This window comes from Chiloscyllium punctatum, chromosome 48 (genome assembly GCF_047496795.1).
Source record: "Chiloscyllium punctatum isolate Juve2018m chromosome 48, sChiPun1.3, whole genome shotgun sequence".
NCBI lineage: Eukaryota > Metazoa > Chordata > Chondrichthyes > Orectolobiformes > Hemiscylliidae > Chiloscyllium > Chiloscyllium punctatum.
This window is the reverse complement of record NC_092786.1, coordinates 51,528,105-51,547,014: the sequence shown is the minus strand read 5'-3', so window position 1 is coordinate 51,547,014 and position 18,910 is coordinate 51,528,105. Positions and strand designations below refer to the sequence as shown.

The 18,910-nt window shown below is 41.0% G+C and overlaps 1 protein-coding gene across 2 annotated transcripts in view; it reads left to right on the top strand.

The window, feature by feature from the left end:
* Positions 1 to 15,887, top strand: part of slco3a1a (solute carrier organic anion transporter family member 3A1a) — a 193,884-nt gene extending 177,997 nt beyond the window's left edge. For both annotated transcript variants that reach the window (XM_072565209.1, XM_072565210.1), the window contains exons 8-10: positions 4,090 to 4,265; positions 7,985 to 8,049; positions 14,674 to 15,887. In XM_072565209.1, coding sequence (XP_072421310.1) covers positions 4,090 to 4,265; positions 7,985 to 8,049; positions 14,674 to 15,059 — 627 coding nt within the window. In that variant the 3' untranslated portion in view covers positions 15,060 to 15,887. The remainder of the gene's footprint in view (positions 1 to 4,089; positions 4,266 to 7,984; positions 8,050 to 14,673) is intronic.
* The last annotated feature ends 3,023 nt before the right edge of the window (positions 15,888 to 18,910 follow it).

The window sequence follows — 18,910 nt, the reverse complement described above, 5'->3', positions numbered from 1 at the left end:
CCAATCCTTAACCAAAAGAAAATGATCAGTCTCCAAAGGTGATCGTGTTAATGTTCAGAGAGGCTGGTGCACACCATACTTCCATGTCGTCTATAAATCCCCCCCATAGTGTACGTGGTGGGGAGGGGAGGGGGGGGGGGCAGGAATTATATCACGTACTTGCTTTCCGAGTGGAAAAAGGAACAATATTATGTTTCTACGTACAGAACGTCTGTGGTTTCCTGGAGTTGAGGTTGGATATGTTATAGGGAGTGAAATTTGAAGAGAGCCAGCTGCCTTATGTCTTTGAGTGACTTGGTCAGAGGTAAACACACAGCAGCAGTGACAAGTGGATAATTACGATACTCAAGGGGCAGGTTACCATCACCATTGGAGTGTTCCTAGTGTCATAGAACTCCGACAGTTCAGGAAGAGGCCATTGAGCCCATCAAGTCTACACTGAACATCTGAAGAGCATCTCACCCAGACCCAGCCTCCCCACTCCACAACCCCACACTTACCATGGCTAAATAAATAACTTAACCTACACATCTTCGGACTCTGGGAGGAAGCCAGAATGCCCTGAGGAAACCCACACAGACAAGGAGAATGTGTAAATTCCATATAGACACCCGAGGCTAGAATTGAACCTGAGTGTGAGGCGAACCACAGTTCCAACCCATGTCAGATGGATCTCCCACAGAGATGAAAAACTGGCAGATATCCAAGCAGCAGGCTGTGGATTGCCATTGGCACATTTTCTATACCTCCCTATCCTCAATCGCTAGGAGGTTAGGGGCTACAGCCAATGCCTCAAGCTGATGCACTGACCAGTTTCACACAACCCATGCAGCTTCAAGGAACGCCTCAGTTTTGAAGGACCTCAAGCTTCCCAATATGGCTTCAGTAGTGTCCCCTTTCTCCCGGTGAAATTATTGGCTGTCCACAGCTTCAGGCTTCTGATCGGTACCTCTTGGGGGGGTGGGGGGTGGTCATGACCTGTGGGTCAGCACCAGGACAATCTTCTTAAGATCCAGAGGATTCCACTTGGTGTCCTGCAGATACAACAACCATATTTACATTGTGCCTTTAACATAAAAAAAATCCCAAAAGACACTGAGCTAAGTAGCTCTAAGGCCAAATAACTAAAATTTTAGGTGAAGGAAATGGCAAAGAGAGGAGATGAACAGATTAAAAAGGGTTAGGGAGGGAATTTCAACATGTAGGATCTAAAATACTTCTTGCTGCACAATAGGTCAAGTCATCTTTTAGGTGTTCCTGTTCACTGTCTAAAATAATTATTAAGTCCCATGCGTATGCTACTGAGGTAACGGTGTCTGTTTTAGTAGCATTGCTGAGCGTATCAGAAAATACCAACTCTATTTTGTTTTTGATGACATTTTCATTTGGAGCCAGAGAAAGAAGGAGGTTTCTCCAGTGCATCTTTTTGGACCAGCAAAGACTACAATTGTCCCCATGTCTCGGACTCCAATTGCCACTAGCAGCCCCCTCTCCCAAACCCCCCACCCCCCAATTACTGCCCCGAATTACTTACCAGAGACCCAGTGAGGTATCTGGGCAGAAGGCACTACAGTAAATGTGCCAGTGACGTGCACTGGTATATGTATGATCATCTCCAAGCCTTATTTTTCTCTTATTCTGGGATAATCCCACAAAAAGCAACAATCCACCTCTGGAAATGAAACTGCTGCCAACAGTGGCTTCAATTATTACAACAAAACTCAAAAGATCCAATTTTGGCCAATTTCAGGCATGTACACCTCCCGTTCTGCTCAAGAAAACATTGAGATAATCAATGCTCCCCTCTCATCCACCACAGGGTCTGCCATCCCTCTCAGTAAAGTCTGCGCTGTGCTGAGTTATCCCTGTCCAGGAAGGCTTGTCTGAGAAGGTAGAGAGCTTTAAGAGGCATTGCCATAGAGTGAAGTGGAGAGCAAAAATGTCATTTTTGTTCAGTAGGCATTATAAGAACTCCATTTTGGTATTTTCCTACCTCAAATCTTTTCAGGAAAGCTGTTAGAAAATAATGACAGGGTTTGTGCTGACATGGTATGATTTCTGACTGAGTCCTCCCACACTGCCAAAACCCTGCCTTGAGAAGGATTTCGTGCACTCATTGCTTTGTATTTTATTCCACACGTTTGTATCATTTCACCAGTGTTGCCTAGTTAGAGTGGTGAGGCGAAGACACTTTGGGTAGATTCACCACCACAAACCCTTCTTGGTATTAGTCTGACCTATTGATACCATGTGGTGAAGATGCCCTCAAAAACAAACATTTTGACATAAGTAAGGCTTAATTACGAGAAACACTCGGTTTATTCCATATTATTTAACAGCTAGTAGCATTACATCTGAGATACGTGATGGTCTTTTGAATGATGTTTAGGCTCAAATTTAAGAGTAAACACAAATCACTGCTAACAATTGATGCACACTCAAAAACACATTCACACTTATCTCCTTATAAGATCAGTACTTTATCTCCAACTAAGAGAGCTTATTTCAATGATTAGCCCTATCGGACATTATTTGCCATACACAACATTGTCTATCATGAGCTCTTGTGGTCTGTGATAGTGTTCCTACCTCTGGATGAGGTGGCCTGGGTTTAAGTTTCACCTGCTGCAGAGGTGTGCCATTATCCTTCAGAATAGATAAGTAGAAAACATCATAATGTTCTACAATCCTAGCCTCCTTCATACCCCAATCTCAATCTTTACCATCATTAGTGAACTTTGCCTTCAGCTCTATAATCTGAAGTTCCTACCTGCCTTTGAGCAGGAGATGATAGCCTAGTAGTATTCTTGGCAGGCAATTAACCCAGAGACCTCAGGTAATGTCCTGGGGACCCAACGTCAAATCCAGCCATTATAGAAGGTGGTATTTGAATTCAATTAAAATAAAAATCTGGGATTAAGAGTTTAATGATGATGACCCTGTCGCTGAATGTTAGAAAAACCCATGAGGTTCACTAATGCTCCACAGATTGGGGGTGAGGGGTGGGGGGGGGGGTAGGCGAAAAGTCTAGAATTACATGGCAACTATGTAACCACTGTTGATTAGCATGAAAACTCATTAATGAGCTCAATGTCCTTTAGGGAAGAAAATCTGCTGCCCGTATGGAAGTGGCTCAGTGGTTAGCACTGCTGCCTGACAGCGCCAGGGACCCAGGTTCGATTCCACACTTGGGTGACTGTGTGTGGAGTTTGCACATTCTCCCTGTGTCTGTGTGGGTTTCCTCCAGGTACTCCAGTTTCTTCCTACAGTCCAAAGACATGCAGGTCAGGTGGATTGGTCATGGGAAATGCAGGGTATGGGGATAGGGTAGGGGAATGGATCTGGATTGGATGCTCTTTGGAGGGTCACTGTGGTGTTGCTGATTGGCCTGTTTCCATACTGTAGGGATTCTGTGATCTAATTGAGTTATATAAAGGTAAGTAGCACCAATCTAGAACAAGAGATCATAGGTGTGGGATAATGGGAGGGCAGATTCAAAAAAAGATAAAGGAGGAATTATTTCTCTGAAAGGATCTCTGGAATTCGCTACCTGAGAGCATGGTAATTGCAAGGACACTGAATAGACTGAAGGAAGAGATGGATTTTAATTAGTATTAGGTCAAAGGTTACAGGGAATAGGCAGAAAAGTGGAGTTGAGGCTACAATGAGAACAGCCATGACTGTATTAAGTGGCAGAACAGACTCAAAAGATGAATTGCCTACTGCTGTTCTGAGTTCTTGTTTTTGTTATGTTCTTACATTTCTGAGGAGCATTTTGATTCAGTGATATAATTGGGCCAATTATGAAGAGACAGACAGGTTGAATGTATTGGTTTATTCTTGTTCTCACGCATTTTTTGTTACTTAATGATTAGAGTTTAAGGAAATAGCCTGGATTAGATGCAAGCTGCAGTTATTCACACTGTAGTTATTCATAATGCACTTGGTCTGGCATCCCAATTAGAGGTACATGTCTAAAGAGTTTGGTGCATGTTGCATTTGGTATCTCAGCTACTGAAATGCTTTCTTTAAAAGCTTGATAGCATGTCACGTTGCCTTTGATTATGCACTGTTGTTATATCTTTACAGAATCTCACTGCCTGTGCTTGTCTGAACACTGGCCCCATCAAGAATGCCACTGTCATCCCTGGCAAATGTCCGAGCCCGGGCTGTCAGGAGGCTTTTCTGACTTTCATGTGCGTGATGTGCTTTTGCAGCCTCATTGGAGCTATGGCCCAGACTCCAGCTATCATTATACTTATCAGGTAGGCTATCCTGCAGCAATGCCTTGTTCCCAAGCTTTGACTCTTATCTCCTAAAATAAGAATGATTATAACCAGCTCTTTAATTGTCTGGTGGAATTAATGTCCTTGCTTGGTATAGAATACCTTAAAAAAACATGTATTGACCAGCAGGTACCAAGTTCAAACCCTAGTCTGTGCTCAATTAATTGGTTGAAGCTAACTAAAAAGTATTTCAGACTTAACAGTTGACCCCAGTGCAACCAGCTATTTGCATATTCTTTTGTTATAGGAGCATAAGCCAGGTCAGAGTGCTGTGTGTATCATGGAGGTCACTACCACAACATATAGGAAACTATAGAATCTACTTGGTCTCACACAGTAAAAGGAAAGCCACTTACCAGTTTATCTAGAAGTGTCCGTTACAGATAACAGGATATAGCTTCTCGCATGTGGTTAGGATCTGCACTGTTTTTCCATTATTTTTATTTATTCTTTTATCAATTCTGATTTGCAACTGCGGACCGTGAGCTGGAAGTGACATATGGACTGTGAACAGCAGCTTGGCTTAAAAGAAAAACAAGCAAGCTCTGATTTGTTTATTTGTGAAGCCAGATCTGGATGTTAATTGCAGGTTCGTTCCTGATGAAAGGTTCTACAGATGCTCTGAAGCCAGGACAGAGCAGTAAGTTTAAACAGATAGCAGATATGTAGCATTAAATGAGGCCAGTATCTGAGAACTGGTTCTAGTAAGTCTGATAGAGACTTTATGCTCCAGCAGATGTTGAATGGTAACTGGGACCTCGTGGAGAGGTGCTCAGTCTGACAGGGGTTGGCCAGAGTTTGAATTTGGTTTTGGACAGTGTTCTCTGGGAGAAGGAGCTAGGCTGTTGAAGCTATAGCATAAAAAGATCGGAACTCCATGCCTAACCTCCCCTGGGAATAGAAACGAAATATTACTAACTTCCTGAGTGAGCTGAAAAGGTGATTCTGACTGACATGTTCAGAAAATCAACCAAGCAATCTGTACTTTTAGAATACTCCTCTTGCAAATCACTTAAGTAATCTACCAATTTGTTACTTTCTCTTATTTATCTGTGTTTGTTTATCTATCTTTTGCATGAATGGGGCAAGGTATTGAGTTTAAATCCATCGACATCAGTTGGACTACTTTGTTGTTTAATTTTGGTCTGCTAAACTTACTGTATTACTAATAATTTAAAGCTACAAAACTGGTGTCTCAAATTGATTCTTTGCAAAGTCTGGGATTAGTTATTCAAAATGGGTTAGTGACCATGGAATGCTTTTTATTTCACTGTGTTGCAAATACCAGGGTAGAAACACTGATTTGATTTGGCAGTTTATCACCATGTTAGCAATAAATTACACAGACTACATTGACTTGATAGACATTGTTACAGAGACATTGAGAACCCAGTTTCTCATCTCACCTCTTCAAGATCCTAAACTGTTGTGCCCACAGGTTCATGTGACATCACAATAGCGGGTGGTGCTTATTGGCAGTCTTCAATATTAACCCTTTCATGTCCCTATGCAACACTCACATCTACAACATATCATACTTACTGATTCCCATGTAGCTATCATTTCAGTTATCATTAGACCCAATGTGGTGAAGACACATGTAAACAGAGTACACTGTTCCAACAGACAGAACACTAGAGATCTTTTAAAATCCATATCATTCACATAGCTCTCTTGGTATATTTATGAGGAATTAGAGGAAGAAACATAAATAACAATGGAAAAGATGATCCACAACCTCCTGATTGAATAATGTTGCTTGTTGATTTTATTTTTATGTCTGGGACCTGGGTTCAAATCTAGTCTAGGCAAATGTGTAAAGACTCATCCAATTCACTCTAAAAGGTACGGTGTGATACTAGTTCAGAAACCCTTTGCTGTGGGGCCTATGACCAGCAAACCACACAGCACGCTATATCTAGCCACCGACTCCAACAGCTCACAAAAGAGCAAATTTAAATACACAAGTGTTGTAGTATACTGGGAGACAGTGGTTTAGTGGTAATGTTATTGGACATGTAACCCAGAGGTCATAGAGTCAACTCCCACTAAATAATACTATAGCATTTAAAGGAACGTAAATTATTTGGAATTGAAAGCTAGTATCAGTAATATTGACTATGAATTATCAATGATTGTCATGAAAACCCATCTAGTTCACTGATGTCCTTCACAGAAGGAAGTATGCCATTCTTATCTGCCCTTGCCTACATGGGACTGCAGATCTACAGCCACATAGTTGACTCTTAAAGGCCTTCTGAAATGTTCTTGCAACTTACTGAATGGGGGCGGCATGATGTTTCAGAGGTTAGCACTGCTGCCTCAGTGCCAGGGACCTGGGTTCAATTCTGTCTGTGTGGAATTTGCACGTTCTCCCAGTGTCTAGGTGAATTTCCTCCGGGTGCTCCAGTTTCCTCCCACAGTCCAAGAGATGTCCAATAACATTACCAGTAAGCCACTGTCTCCCAGTATGTTATAACACGTGTGTATTCAAATTTGCTCTTTTGTGAGCTGTTGGAGTCGGTGGCTAGATATGGCATGCTATGTGGTTTGCTGGTCATAGGCCCTGCAGCAAAGGGTTTCTGTACTAGTATCACACTAACATTTAGAGTGAATTGAATTGGCCTTGGGAAATTGCCCATAGTGTGCAGGGATGTACAGGCTAGGTGGGTTAGCCATGGGAAAGGTGGGGTTACAGGGATAGGATGGGGGCTGGGTCTGGGTTGGATGCTCTTTGGAGGCTCGGTGCAGATTCAATGGGCTGAATGGCATCTTTCCGAATCCTAAGGATTCTATGATTCAAGGACAATTAGGGCATGGGCATAAAAGCCCATGATAGTCACAGCCCACAAAGAGAGTATATGTAAATTTTAAAAATGGACTAACATTAATGACTGGAATAGGGAACATTAATACAGTAGCAAACCCTCAAGGTTGTGTCCAAACTGTGTTGTATTTGACCTGCTGGAGATTGTCAATTAGCATTACACATGTACTGCAGCAGACTTAGGAATATTGATAGAGAAAGGGAGCTTTTTTTCCGGTGTCTCCTTCATGCTATTCCTGACTTGCAAGTGACTAAATTGGTTTAATGTGCCTGAAATTGAGAAATATTCTATTCCTTTGAATTTGCATTTCTTACTTTTTGGATCTAACAAGCATTTTTTTTAAATGCCAAAATTTGGCAATGACTAACGTTTAATCAAGGCGAAAGGCTCGTCATGATTTTGAAAATGGCTGAGTGGCAGGCAGTACAGAGGTTTTTTTTTTTAGATTACATTACAGTGTGGAAACAGGCCCTTCGACCCAACATGAACCTTGTGTCCACACTTCTTAAAAAATTTTTAATTTAATTTACCTGTCCATGTTAAGAAATGTGCACAGAATAAAACGTAAGCAACTTGACCGGTGCTTCCTTAAATCTTTCACTTTGTAATAAATCTTTATGTCAAAAGATGACAAAAATTCAGCAATGTTGTACTTGAATGTTAATGAGTAGGAAAATAACAATCGTCCATCTGGAATCCCAGCTTTCATTTTTTATTCCCTCTGGCATTAGGTCAACTGTTTGAAATGGTTTGTAATTTGTGAAAGAAATAATTGCAATGGATGTGACCAGTTGCAATGCAGTTGTGGGACCAATTGATTTTGAGCATGCTAATTAATGGCCATTATGTCTGCCCATGCTTTTCCTACAGGGCCGTCAATCCTGAGCTCAAGTCGTATGCGCTGGGAGTTCTGTTCCTGCTTTTGCGATTGCTCGGTGAGTTTCTGTAGACCTGGTTTTATTTTGTGTGATTAAATTGAGAAAACTAGGAGGTAAAGGGCTGTGAGGTTGCAAAGAGTAGGTGAGAAGATGAGATGAAGCAAGAAATAATGCTTGGGTGACAAGTTTGGGGATTATAAAGATTTGCTGGGGAAAATGGAATATATTTAGGAAAGACGTTTTGTCATTTTAAAGTTCTGGGGGAAAAAAAGTTGGAGATGGGGTGACAGTCTTGATTTCAGCACAAGTAAAGTTGCTGTAGGCTTACCAAAGCATAGGACTACTCTTTTATTAAAGAGAGATGACTGATGGTGGTTTAAGCTGACAGTCACCATGCCTCAGGTGAGGGGAGAAGGAAAGCCTTTTCTGGTAACCTCAGCTTGTCCAGGAATTTAAGCCACATAGTGGCCTCACTCTGTATTGCAAATTGGCCAACCAGCAAACAGAGCCAACCAGCCCAAGTAAAAAGTGAGGGAATAATGCCACATTTGGAAGGAACAGATGAAAGCTAATAGCAGCAATGAACATGAACACAACAAGGCAAGAAAAGGTTCAAAAGAGAGCCAGAGCAGGGAGAAAACCAACACCATTCAGCAAAAACCTTTTCTTGCATTGAAACCAGGAGTATGGAATCCATTGAACATAGGGACATGATCCAGATCGGAGGCAGAACTGGCAGGTGAGTGCTTGAATGGCAAAGAGTTGACCTTAGAAATGGATTGGGAATTGACAAAAAAAAATTAAAGGTCTTCCATCCGGCATTCAGAGTATACAGCAAGGCTGTAATGTCACTTATTCAGAAGATGAGAAATTAAGTATGAGAGAGAGAGGTCTTCTGCCCCAGGTTAAAAGCAGTGTGAAATCCTAAAAGCTCTTTCTATTCAGTGATGTGTAGCAATGTGTTAACTTTGGCTCAGTGGTAACACTTATGCCTTTGAGCTGGAAGGTTATGGGTTCATTCTCCACAACTTTTATCATATATCTATGTTAATATTTTGATGCAGTACTGAGGGATTATGCCCAGTAAAACATGTTGCCTTGCAGCTTGCTCAATGTTAAACTAACACTGTCTCTGCCTTGTCAGGTGGATGTTAAGATCCTCTGGTACTATTTGAAGAAAAAGTAGGGATTTGAGTGACAAGGTTAATCCAGCAATCCTGCCCTGCAGATGTGAAACCTTGCAAATTCTCTCTACATTTTATTACTATTTCATAATCCAAGTTTGCTTTGAGTTAACCACCTTGTTATAATGGCTGTAGTTACTTGCATATGGTTTAACTGAATTGTAAACCTGCTGTAATTACCATTATCAATCCATATTTCTTCTGCAGCAACTGTGCTGTGCTACAAAGACCAGAGTAATTGAAATCAATTACATGGTTAATACTACTGAAGTTTGATTCCCTTAAAGAATTCAAAACATTGCATTATGCTGCAGCTGCTCCAGTATTCATTGAACAATGTAAATGGTTTTGCTTTGTTGGCAATTTGGATAAATCATTAAAAAAAAACTAATTACTTTGTACTTCAGGATTCATTGCTGCTCTGCTTAGAATAAGTTGCAAAGTTTAGTCGAAGCATTCACTGCCTGCCATCTAAAGGATGAATGTTTTCTCTTAGTAATCAGATTTAATCCTGAAGTAATCTGTCACCTTCTCCATTTTACATCTGTGTTTCACTTGCCCAAGTCCTATGGTAATTATTTGTGCAAAAGTTCTATGCACTGTAGACTATAATGCTTATTTGGGTTCTTTGCTGATTGTTCAAGACACCTCAGTGGTATAATTCATTTATACGGCAAGTGAAAGGCAGGACGGGATGGAGGATTATTTTGGAGGTATGTTATTAGCAAAGAATTTTCCTCAAATCAGGTTTAGGATACATTATTCTTACTGTGATATTGTACGTTTCAATTGTGAGGAAGATGGACCACAACCCCAGTTGCAAAGTTTAATAGAAGCATCCACTGCCTGTTTGTCCTTTTATAGTCAGGAATATTGATCCATGAGGGGTGCCCAAAACTGATTTCCCCCAATACCACAATCACAATTTGCCTTTCTGTACTGTCGTCTCGAATGTGGTAAAATGTCCCACGGTGCTTCATAGGAATGTTATCGAACAAAATATAACGCTGAGCCCCAGGAGGTGATACTGACTTAAATATTAAACTAAGGGATTTGGCAGAGCGGCTCAAAAAAGGAGGAAAAAGTAGGGAGGCTGAGAGAATTAGGGATTCCAGAACTTAAGACTGTGGGAGTCAGTCAATTATGGAGCAAACAAATCAGAGACCAGAACTAGATAAAGAATCAATATTAGATGGTTTCAGGTCTCTCAAAAAAGGTACTTATGGTGAGAAGTGGATACAAGAATCGTTCACAAAAGAAACAGCAAGTAAGATGGACATTAATCTGGTGTCTGCCCTAGCTTTCCAAGTGTGCAAAGCACCTAAGCAACTCCCTTTGCCTTCATTCAGTGACCCTGAAAATGAAGAGGGGATTTATAAGTTCAAGGCCTTACCCAACCTGATCATAGAGCGGTCACTGTGCACAGCCTCAATGGATGAATGGGACTTCTTACATATACAGGGGTCAGCTAAAATGGGGGAAATGTAGGTAATTATTTCAAACTCAAAATGGAGGACTGCAGATGCTGGAGATCAGTCGAAGAGTGTGGTGCTGGAAAAGCACAGCAGGTCAGGCAGCATCAGAGGGGCAGGAGAATCACTCATGAAGAGCTTATGCTCGAAACTTCGATTCTCCTGACCCTCTGATGCCGCCTGACCAGCTGTGCTTTTCCAGCACCACACTCTTTGCAAGTATTATCAAACTCCAAATCTCTCTTTGCTGTCATCAAACAATGAACCTGTGCTCTGAGACACGAAATGCTGAGAGTTATGCTCCAAGGGCAATCAGTTGCATGCCAACTTGCATGGCAGCAATGGCAAAAATGCAGTAAATCTCCTTTATGAAGCTATCTGAAAATTAGGCTACAGCTGGAGGGCTATCTTAGAAAAAGAATGTGACTGTACTAGAGAAGGCACAGAGGAGATTCACTAGGATGTTACCTGGACAAGTGATCTCTGAGGAGAGGCTGGATAGTCTGGGGTTGTTTTCCTTCGATCAGAGGAGGTTGAGGGTGGACTTGACTGAGGTGTACAAAAGTTTTGAAGGAGATAGAGTAGTTAGGAAGAAATCTTTCCCCTTAGTCGAGGAGTCAGTAAGGTGGGGACACAATTTTGAGATAGAAAAAGGAGGCTTAAAAAGGAGATTTGAGAAAAGCTTTTCAATATTGTGGGTATCTGGAACTCATTGCCTAAAAAGAGAGAGATGTTGGAACTCAAGAAATTAAACTATTTAGATAAACACTTGAAATATCATAGCATGCAAAGCTACAAGTCAAATACTGGAAAATGGGATTAGAATAGATAGATGTTTAGTATGAGCATGATGGGCCAAAACACCACTTCCTGTGCTGTAAAACTCAGTGACTTATGGTCAAATTTGTACATTGAAGCAGTGTTGAGTCATCCGACAAGTAAAGAGGGTTAATATATGCCCATAAATATAGTTAAAGCTCGATTAATTCAACAGAACAGAAGCATAGTTCATTGCTGCATTTCTTCAACGGTAAGAAACATTCTTTCAAAATCCAGGGAAGGTTGAAAGGAGTGTTTACAACCAAGATGTTCAATGAGTAATATGAAAGAATCAAAATCTTCCAGCATTAATGGAGGCTGCTGAAGAGGATTGGTACTTTGTTTCACAATCCAACTTAGTTTGTGATCTTGCAGGTACCTCATTACATTTCTGCCAATTTAATTTTAAAATCAGTTATGCTATTGACTCCCACCTTAAGGATAGATTATTGCAGATCCCAAAAAAAGCTCAGTGTGAAGAATATCTCTCTGTTCAGCATCTAAGATTTGTTGATGAGGATTTTACATTTGTCACCTTTGACCACTAGCCACCTCACTAGATGGATTCATCTTTCTCTACTTTGCTCTTACTGAATCCTTTTGTCATCTTCAAAACCTGAACAAAGTTACCATCTAACCTTTTTATCCAAGGGGAGAACATCCAACTTTCCCAAGCATTCCTTATAATTTAAGACTCTCATCTCTGTAACACTTGTGTGCACTTTCTAATGAGGGTTCACAGTATGATGTGGAACGCAGTAACATAAAGTAATACATTAATTTTAATTGCCTCACTTCTCTAGTGTCAGACTGCTGCCTAATTGCTATGACCCACTATTCAATTGATAGCAATGTCACTAAAATTGCAATGAAACAATGTACAAGTTGTCACTGCAATGGCTGTCATGATTTGACCTTAAAATGATGTTCCCAAAATGGGGTTTGTTAGGTGGGAACTTCTGGATTTTGATTCAATAACAATAATAGAATGGGAGAGCATGCTGAATGGTATTGTTTTGAAAATGGTGAGCTCCCCATATTTTGCTGTTATTATTCATTCTCTCTATAAAGATCACTGTGTGGGAAGCTGATGACAAGCTCACCCTGCTGAGTTACTGCACTATATTCTGTAGATTAGTGCTTATGGCACCGACAGTGCACTCAGCAGGCAGGAAGGGTCAGATCTGAAATACGATGGTGGGCTGCTCCCTGTTGAATTCAGTGGTCTGAGCCTGAGAATATTTCTAGTCTACCTTTTGTCAATAGAGGCCTAGGTGTAACACTCCAAGAATTATCTATAAGGTTTCAATTCTAGTTCAATGGGATTTTAAAATCTAACAGGGCATAAAACATATGCTGATAACTTATGCTTCATGCCATACATCCATCAATCAAATCTCAATCATCATACCCTATCTAATCTGCATGATTTTTGCCTTGATTAAGTGTTTAGATGCATTAAGATTAGCAGCTTTCTTAATTATCTTGGATTTAGTGAACAACATATTCTACTCATCTGTTGAAACATTATTCCTTTCAAGTGTTAATCATCTCCCTTCAATACATCTTACTTGCCTGTACAAGCTGGATTACAATAGCTTTGTGAAGGTCATTCACAAATGTGAAGAACAGAAGTTTCAGAACTAAATTGTCAGATTCCATTAAATCACTGGTTGCAGCTTCAACAGTTCTTCAGGACGAACGAGTGTTGCTTTGAGCAAAGAGTTCTCTATCAAATTTGTCTCTTAATTCCATGTGCCTCACCTTCATTACGCATTTTGTGGGCACCTTGTCAAAGTCAAAGTATAATGCATCAATCACATCCACAAACATGGACACATCCTTAAACCAATGTTGTCAGATTTTCTGAGTACATCACTCTTGTTCTGCTAGTTCTCATTTATGTTGAACTTCTGATCTTCAATTGCTTGACAAGTACCTTCCTCATCAACATTGAGCTAAGGGGTTTCGGACTCCCAGGCTCATAACTTTGTATCGTAATTGGAATCACTTATACAATTGTACTGCTTTTCTGCATCCTAGGATGTAGGACTGAGGATTTGAGGATCTGAGTTCAGAAGTAGAAATATCTTACAGCTATATAGGGTTTTGGTAAAACCTCACCTGGAGTATGGTGAGCAGTTTTGCTACACAAGAGAGGACATGCTTGTCCTAGTGTGCAGTGGACATTCACTCGACTGATACCAGTGACCTCAGGAGAGATTAGTTCACTGGGCCTGTATTTACTAAAGTTTAAGAATGAGAGGGGATCTGATAGAAACAAAGTTTAACAGAGCTGGACAGATTGGATGGGGAAAGAGTTTCCCCTGGTTGGGTAGTCTAGAACCATCGGTGACAATCTCAGGGATTTAGGACTGAGAGGAAAGATTTCTTCTTGCAGAGAGTGGTCAATCTAGCTGTGGAGGTTGCAAGAGTGTGAGTATATTCAAGAAAGATTAAATGATTTTAGATAAAGAGAGAAAGTGAGAATATGGGGCATTGAGCTAGAGATGAACAGACTGCATGACAGAGCAGACTTCTTTCTAAGAAACTAGCAGTAGTAGTTCACTATTTTAATGATTCAGTGAGTGGTGAAGGCTGTTGTTTAGTTAGCTCCCATTTATATTTATTTCCTTCAGTATTTTTCAGTAAATTCCCCTCCGAGCCCTATGCCTCCCGAGTCCTCTCCTTTTGCATGGAGTGACTGGCTGCAGTCCTAACCTGTGACCTCCCAATACCCCTTGATCCCTTCTTCTGTCTTACTGCATGCTTCACTTGACCAGCACATGGAACTGGGAGCCGGGTTTGACACTGTGCTCGACTCAACTTAAGGGGCAATAAATGCACTGAGACAACAGGATGAGATATCACTGAGCAAACTCACTGACTATCTGCAGCCAGTACAACCTGGATCAGCAGCTTCAGTGCAGTAGGAAAAAGAACAATTTCATTTGTTAAGTCATTCACAGCATGGCTGGGCCAGCATTTATTGCCCATCCCCAGTTGTCCTTGAGAAGGTGATAGTGATCTGCCTTCTTTATCTACTCCAGTTCATTTAGTGCAGGTAAACACAATGCTGTTAGAGTGGAAATTCTAGAATTTTGACCCACAAAACATCAACTCTAATTAAATAATAGTTTACCCATCGGTCAGCCTTATTCTATTTGTGTAATACTTTGCAATTTTGTTTCTGTCCATCCTGATAGGTTTTATTCCTCCACCTCTCATCTTTGGCGCTGGGATTGATTCAACATGCTTGTTCTGGACCACTATCTGTGGGGAGCTGGGAGCCTGTATGTTATACGATAATGTGGTTTATCGGTACCTCTACATCAGCATCGCCATCACACTGAAGACATTTGCATTCATCCTGTACACAACAACCTGGCACTGTCTGCGGAGGAATGCCAGTAAGTACATCAGGGATGATGAGAGAAATCTCCAGCCACTAACTGCGAGTGACCTTTTTGCATCAACCTTAACGTTGGACACTGCAGGAAGGGACTCTAGCCAACCTCATTCTCAAAAGACCAAATTTATCTATAATCTTGAGGACCATGAATGGTGCGAAAACATGGAATCAGTCCTATAAAAGAAAAAACTTGAAATTAGTTTTGTACTTTTTTTCTTTTTTGAAGATGGAAGAAGAGAAACACCGTGACAATGCCTGGAAGATGCATTTGTAGACTTTTAAACATTTTTTTTTCAAAGTTCCTGTTTCCAAGCCATAGACAGAACCTTCTAATGACTGCACGATGGCTTTCAAACACTTGTTAAATGTTTGTGGGGAAAATCCAAGGGAGTTCATCCATGTTACACACCAATTGTCAAGGACTGTAATGACAAACATGAGTACCATGTCTTGGAATGCTGTGGTATGCCACCTCACAGGGTGAGGGACATGGGTCTGATCATCCCACTCTAGTGCCCTATCAATTTCAGCTGTGGGCATTTGCCAGGTCAAAGCCAGGGACTTCCATTACAGCAAATTGGTAGGACCAGTTTTACCTTCAAAATGGACTGTTTTTACTTGGTATTCAGAATGACTGAACCTCCGGAAAGCTTTCCCTTTACCTGAGGCACAGGATAAGGCGAAGGGGTGGGGAGGGTGGGCAAAAGGAGAGAAACAACTCCAAACCCCAAATCATCCAACCTATGACAGCTGGAGTTGACCATTCTAAAAAGGCACAGTGAATAACAGATGTACAAAACGTCACGATAAAAAAGGAGAAAACGGGCTACATTTGAGATCAAAAAAAAAGGTAGACTATGCGTGCCGCAGAATTCAGTGAAAACAGCTTGACTGAAATAAAGAACAAAGGACGTCTAAGAAATGAGATTGTAACAAAGTCTGTGAACACTTTGTTCTCATGTAAATAAATTTGTGACCTTCCCTACATTTAGCAATAGATGAAAGAAACCATTTGCCTCATTGGTGTCAGTCAAAATGGTTTAATCTTGTCGATAGAGGTTTTTCCCTAAAGAAATTGCTGTTTCTCATGCTGACAATTCCCCAAAAAATGACTGATTTGCAAATTGCGTGATATCTGAAAGGTTGTGTTTTTATATAGCAGTATGAGAGCTCCCTAATGGTTAATTGAAAAACACCAGCCTATTTAACCTTTATTTAATTTTGAATTACCAATGTCACACACATCCAACACACAGATGCATTAATGGAGGTGGAAGGCATTGAAGTAGTTCTAATATTGCTAGTAATCCAGAATGCAGGGATGGATTTGAATTTTACCATGCCAGATGGTGATATTTAAATTTCATGAAAGGATCAGTTAATGATCATCTATAACACCATCAATTGTTGTAAAAAGCAATCTGGTTCATTAATGTCCCTTAGGGAAAGGGGTCTGGTGCACTTAGCTGGTCTGGCTTATTTGTGACTCCAGACTCACAGCTGGAAAGTGAAATGAGGAGTGTTGGATCCTATTGAATGGTGAAGAAAGCTCAAGGGGCTAATAGGGTTCCTAATTTCCTGTGTTCTATTTTTGTAGGACCTTATGGACTCTTAACTGCCCTCTGAAATGGCCTCAGTCAGCCAGCCAGCCAGTTCAAGTAGCAATTAGGAGTGGTCCAGGCAGTGATGCACACATCCCAGGAAGAAATAATTAAAAAATTACATATCTATGTTGGACCTTTGGAAGAGCTATTTACTTAGAATCATAGAGCTGTACAGCAATGACAATCCAACACATCCATGCCTCCCAGATACCCTAAATTAATCTTGTCCCATTTGCCAGCACTCGGCCCATATCGCTCTAAACCCTTCCTATTCATATTCCCCTCCAGATGCCTTTTAAAATGTTGTAATTGTACCAGCTTCTGGCAGCTTATTCCATACATGCACCAACCTCTGCATGAAAAAGTTGCCCCTTTTAAATCCTTCTCTCCTCACCTTAAACCTATGCCCTCTAGTTTTGGACTCCCCTCCCCTGGGGAAAAGACCTTGGCTATTTACCCTAGCCACACCCCTCATGATTTTGTAAACCTCTAAGGACATCTCTCAGCTTTCAGTACTCAGAGGAGAACAACCCCAGCCTATTCAGCATCTCTCTATAGCTCAAACCCTGCAATCCTGGCAACATCCTTGTAAATCCTTTCTGAACCCTTTCAAGTATCACAACATCCTTTCTACAGCAGGGAGACCAGAACTGAATACAGTATTCCAAAAGTGCCCTAACCAATGTCCTGTACAGCCGCAACATGGCCTCAACTGCTGTACTCAAGGTACTGACGAATAAAAACAAGCATTCCAAACCCCTTCTTCACTATCCTGTCTACCTGTGACTCTACTTTCAAGGAACTATGAACCTGCACTAAGTACTTTGTTCAGCAACACCCCCAGAACCTTACCATTACATATACTGCTTTAATTTGCCTTTCTGAAATGCAGCCCCTCACATTTATCTAATTTAAAGTCCACCTAGCACTCCTTGACCCATTGGCCCATCTGATCAAGGTCCCATTGTACCTCTAAGGTAGCCTTCTTCACTGTCTACTGCACCCCCAATTTTGGTGTCATCTGCAAATCTACTAACCATACCTCTTACTTATGTAAAATGATTGGGTATGAATGTAACAAAAAGCAGCAAATTAATATTTCCATTCCTCTGCTCTTTTCCCATAGCCCTGCAAGTTTCTTCTTTCAAACACTCATTCAAATTTTTTTGGAAATTATTGGCATTGATCTCACTGTTTCAGGCATGTATTCTTAAATATCAATAGAAAATCTCTTCACTTCCTTGGATTTTTCACAAATTTCCTTGAATTGGTGACCATTGGTAATCAAATCCACTTAGTGGGAACAGTTTCTCCCCACTTGCTTTTTCAAAACTCCTTACCACCGTGAACCCTTCTAAAAAATCCCTTCCTGACTTTCTATGCGCTAATGGAATCAATAATCACGTGAAAGCTGGCTAACTGAGATACTTGCTGAAAATGTGTTGCTGGAAAAGCGCAGCAGGTCAGGCAGCATCCAAGGAACGGGAGAGTCGACGTTTCGGGCATCAGCCCTTCTTCAGGGATTCCTGAAGAAGGGCTGATGCCCGAAACGTCGATTCTCCTGTTCCTTGGATGCTGCCTGACCTACTGCGCTTTTCCAGCAACACATTTTCAGCTCTGATCTCCAGCATCTGCAGTCCTCACTTTATTTTCTAAAGTGAGATACTTGCTTTGTTCATAGAAACAGAATATTACAACTTACAAAGCAGCCACGCTGTCTGCCATGTCTGTACCAGTAAGTGAGCAACTAACTGACAGGGTGTCCTTCTGCTGCCTTATCCTCATTACTTTGTATGTCCTTTCATATCACAATCAAAAATAATACCTACGTCAATCTAGCATTGGGTAGCATTGCAATTTTCCTGGAAAATATTCAATCGAGCGCCAGTCCAAGTGTTTTGATTGGACCTTACAAGGAGTTCTCAATGCCCCAAAGCACTTTACAACCAATTAAGTAGTTTTGAAGTTCATTAATGGAGGAGACAATTCATGCTAATAAGCTCATAACAGTAATCTGGTAATGACCAGATCAGTATTTAATTATGCTCAATATGAATTGCATCTGCACATGGTCATGGACCCCACAGGGAGACAAAGTTACCCAGCCAGTGCTACAACTGATGCATTTTTGGTGTGATCCAAAGATCCAAATGCACCCAGCCTATTGTTCAAGGTCCCATTGTTCAAACAGGATAATAATTAAGCATTGGCTTACAGTTCCATTTGACCAGCATGAAACCTAATCCTGTTTAATCTGACATTTTGCACACAAATCATTTACACTCGTGGGAACTCTGGTTAAGTGTATTCCTTCTGCTTGGCTCAGTTGGGTATTTTTCCAATTCATTCCTGGAAAGTGAACAGCACTGCCAAAGCCAGCATTTATTTCACATCCCTAACCTTAACTGCCCTCAGGATGGTGATGGT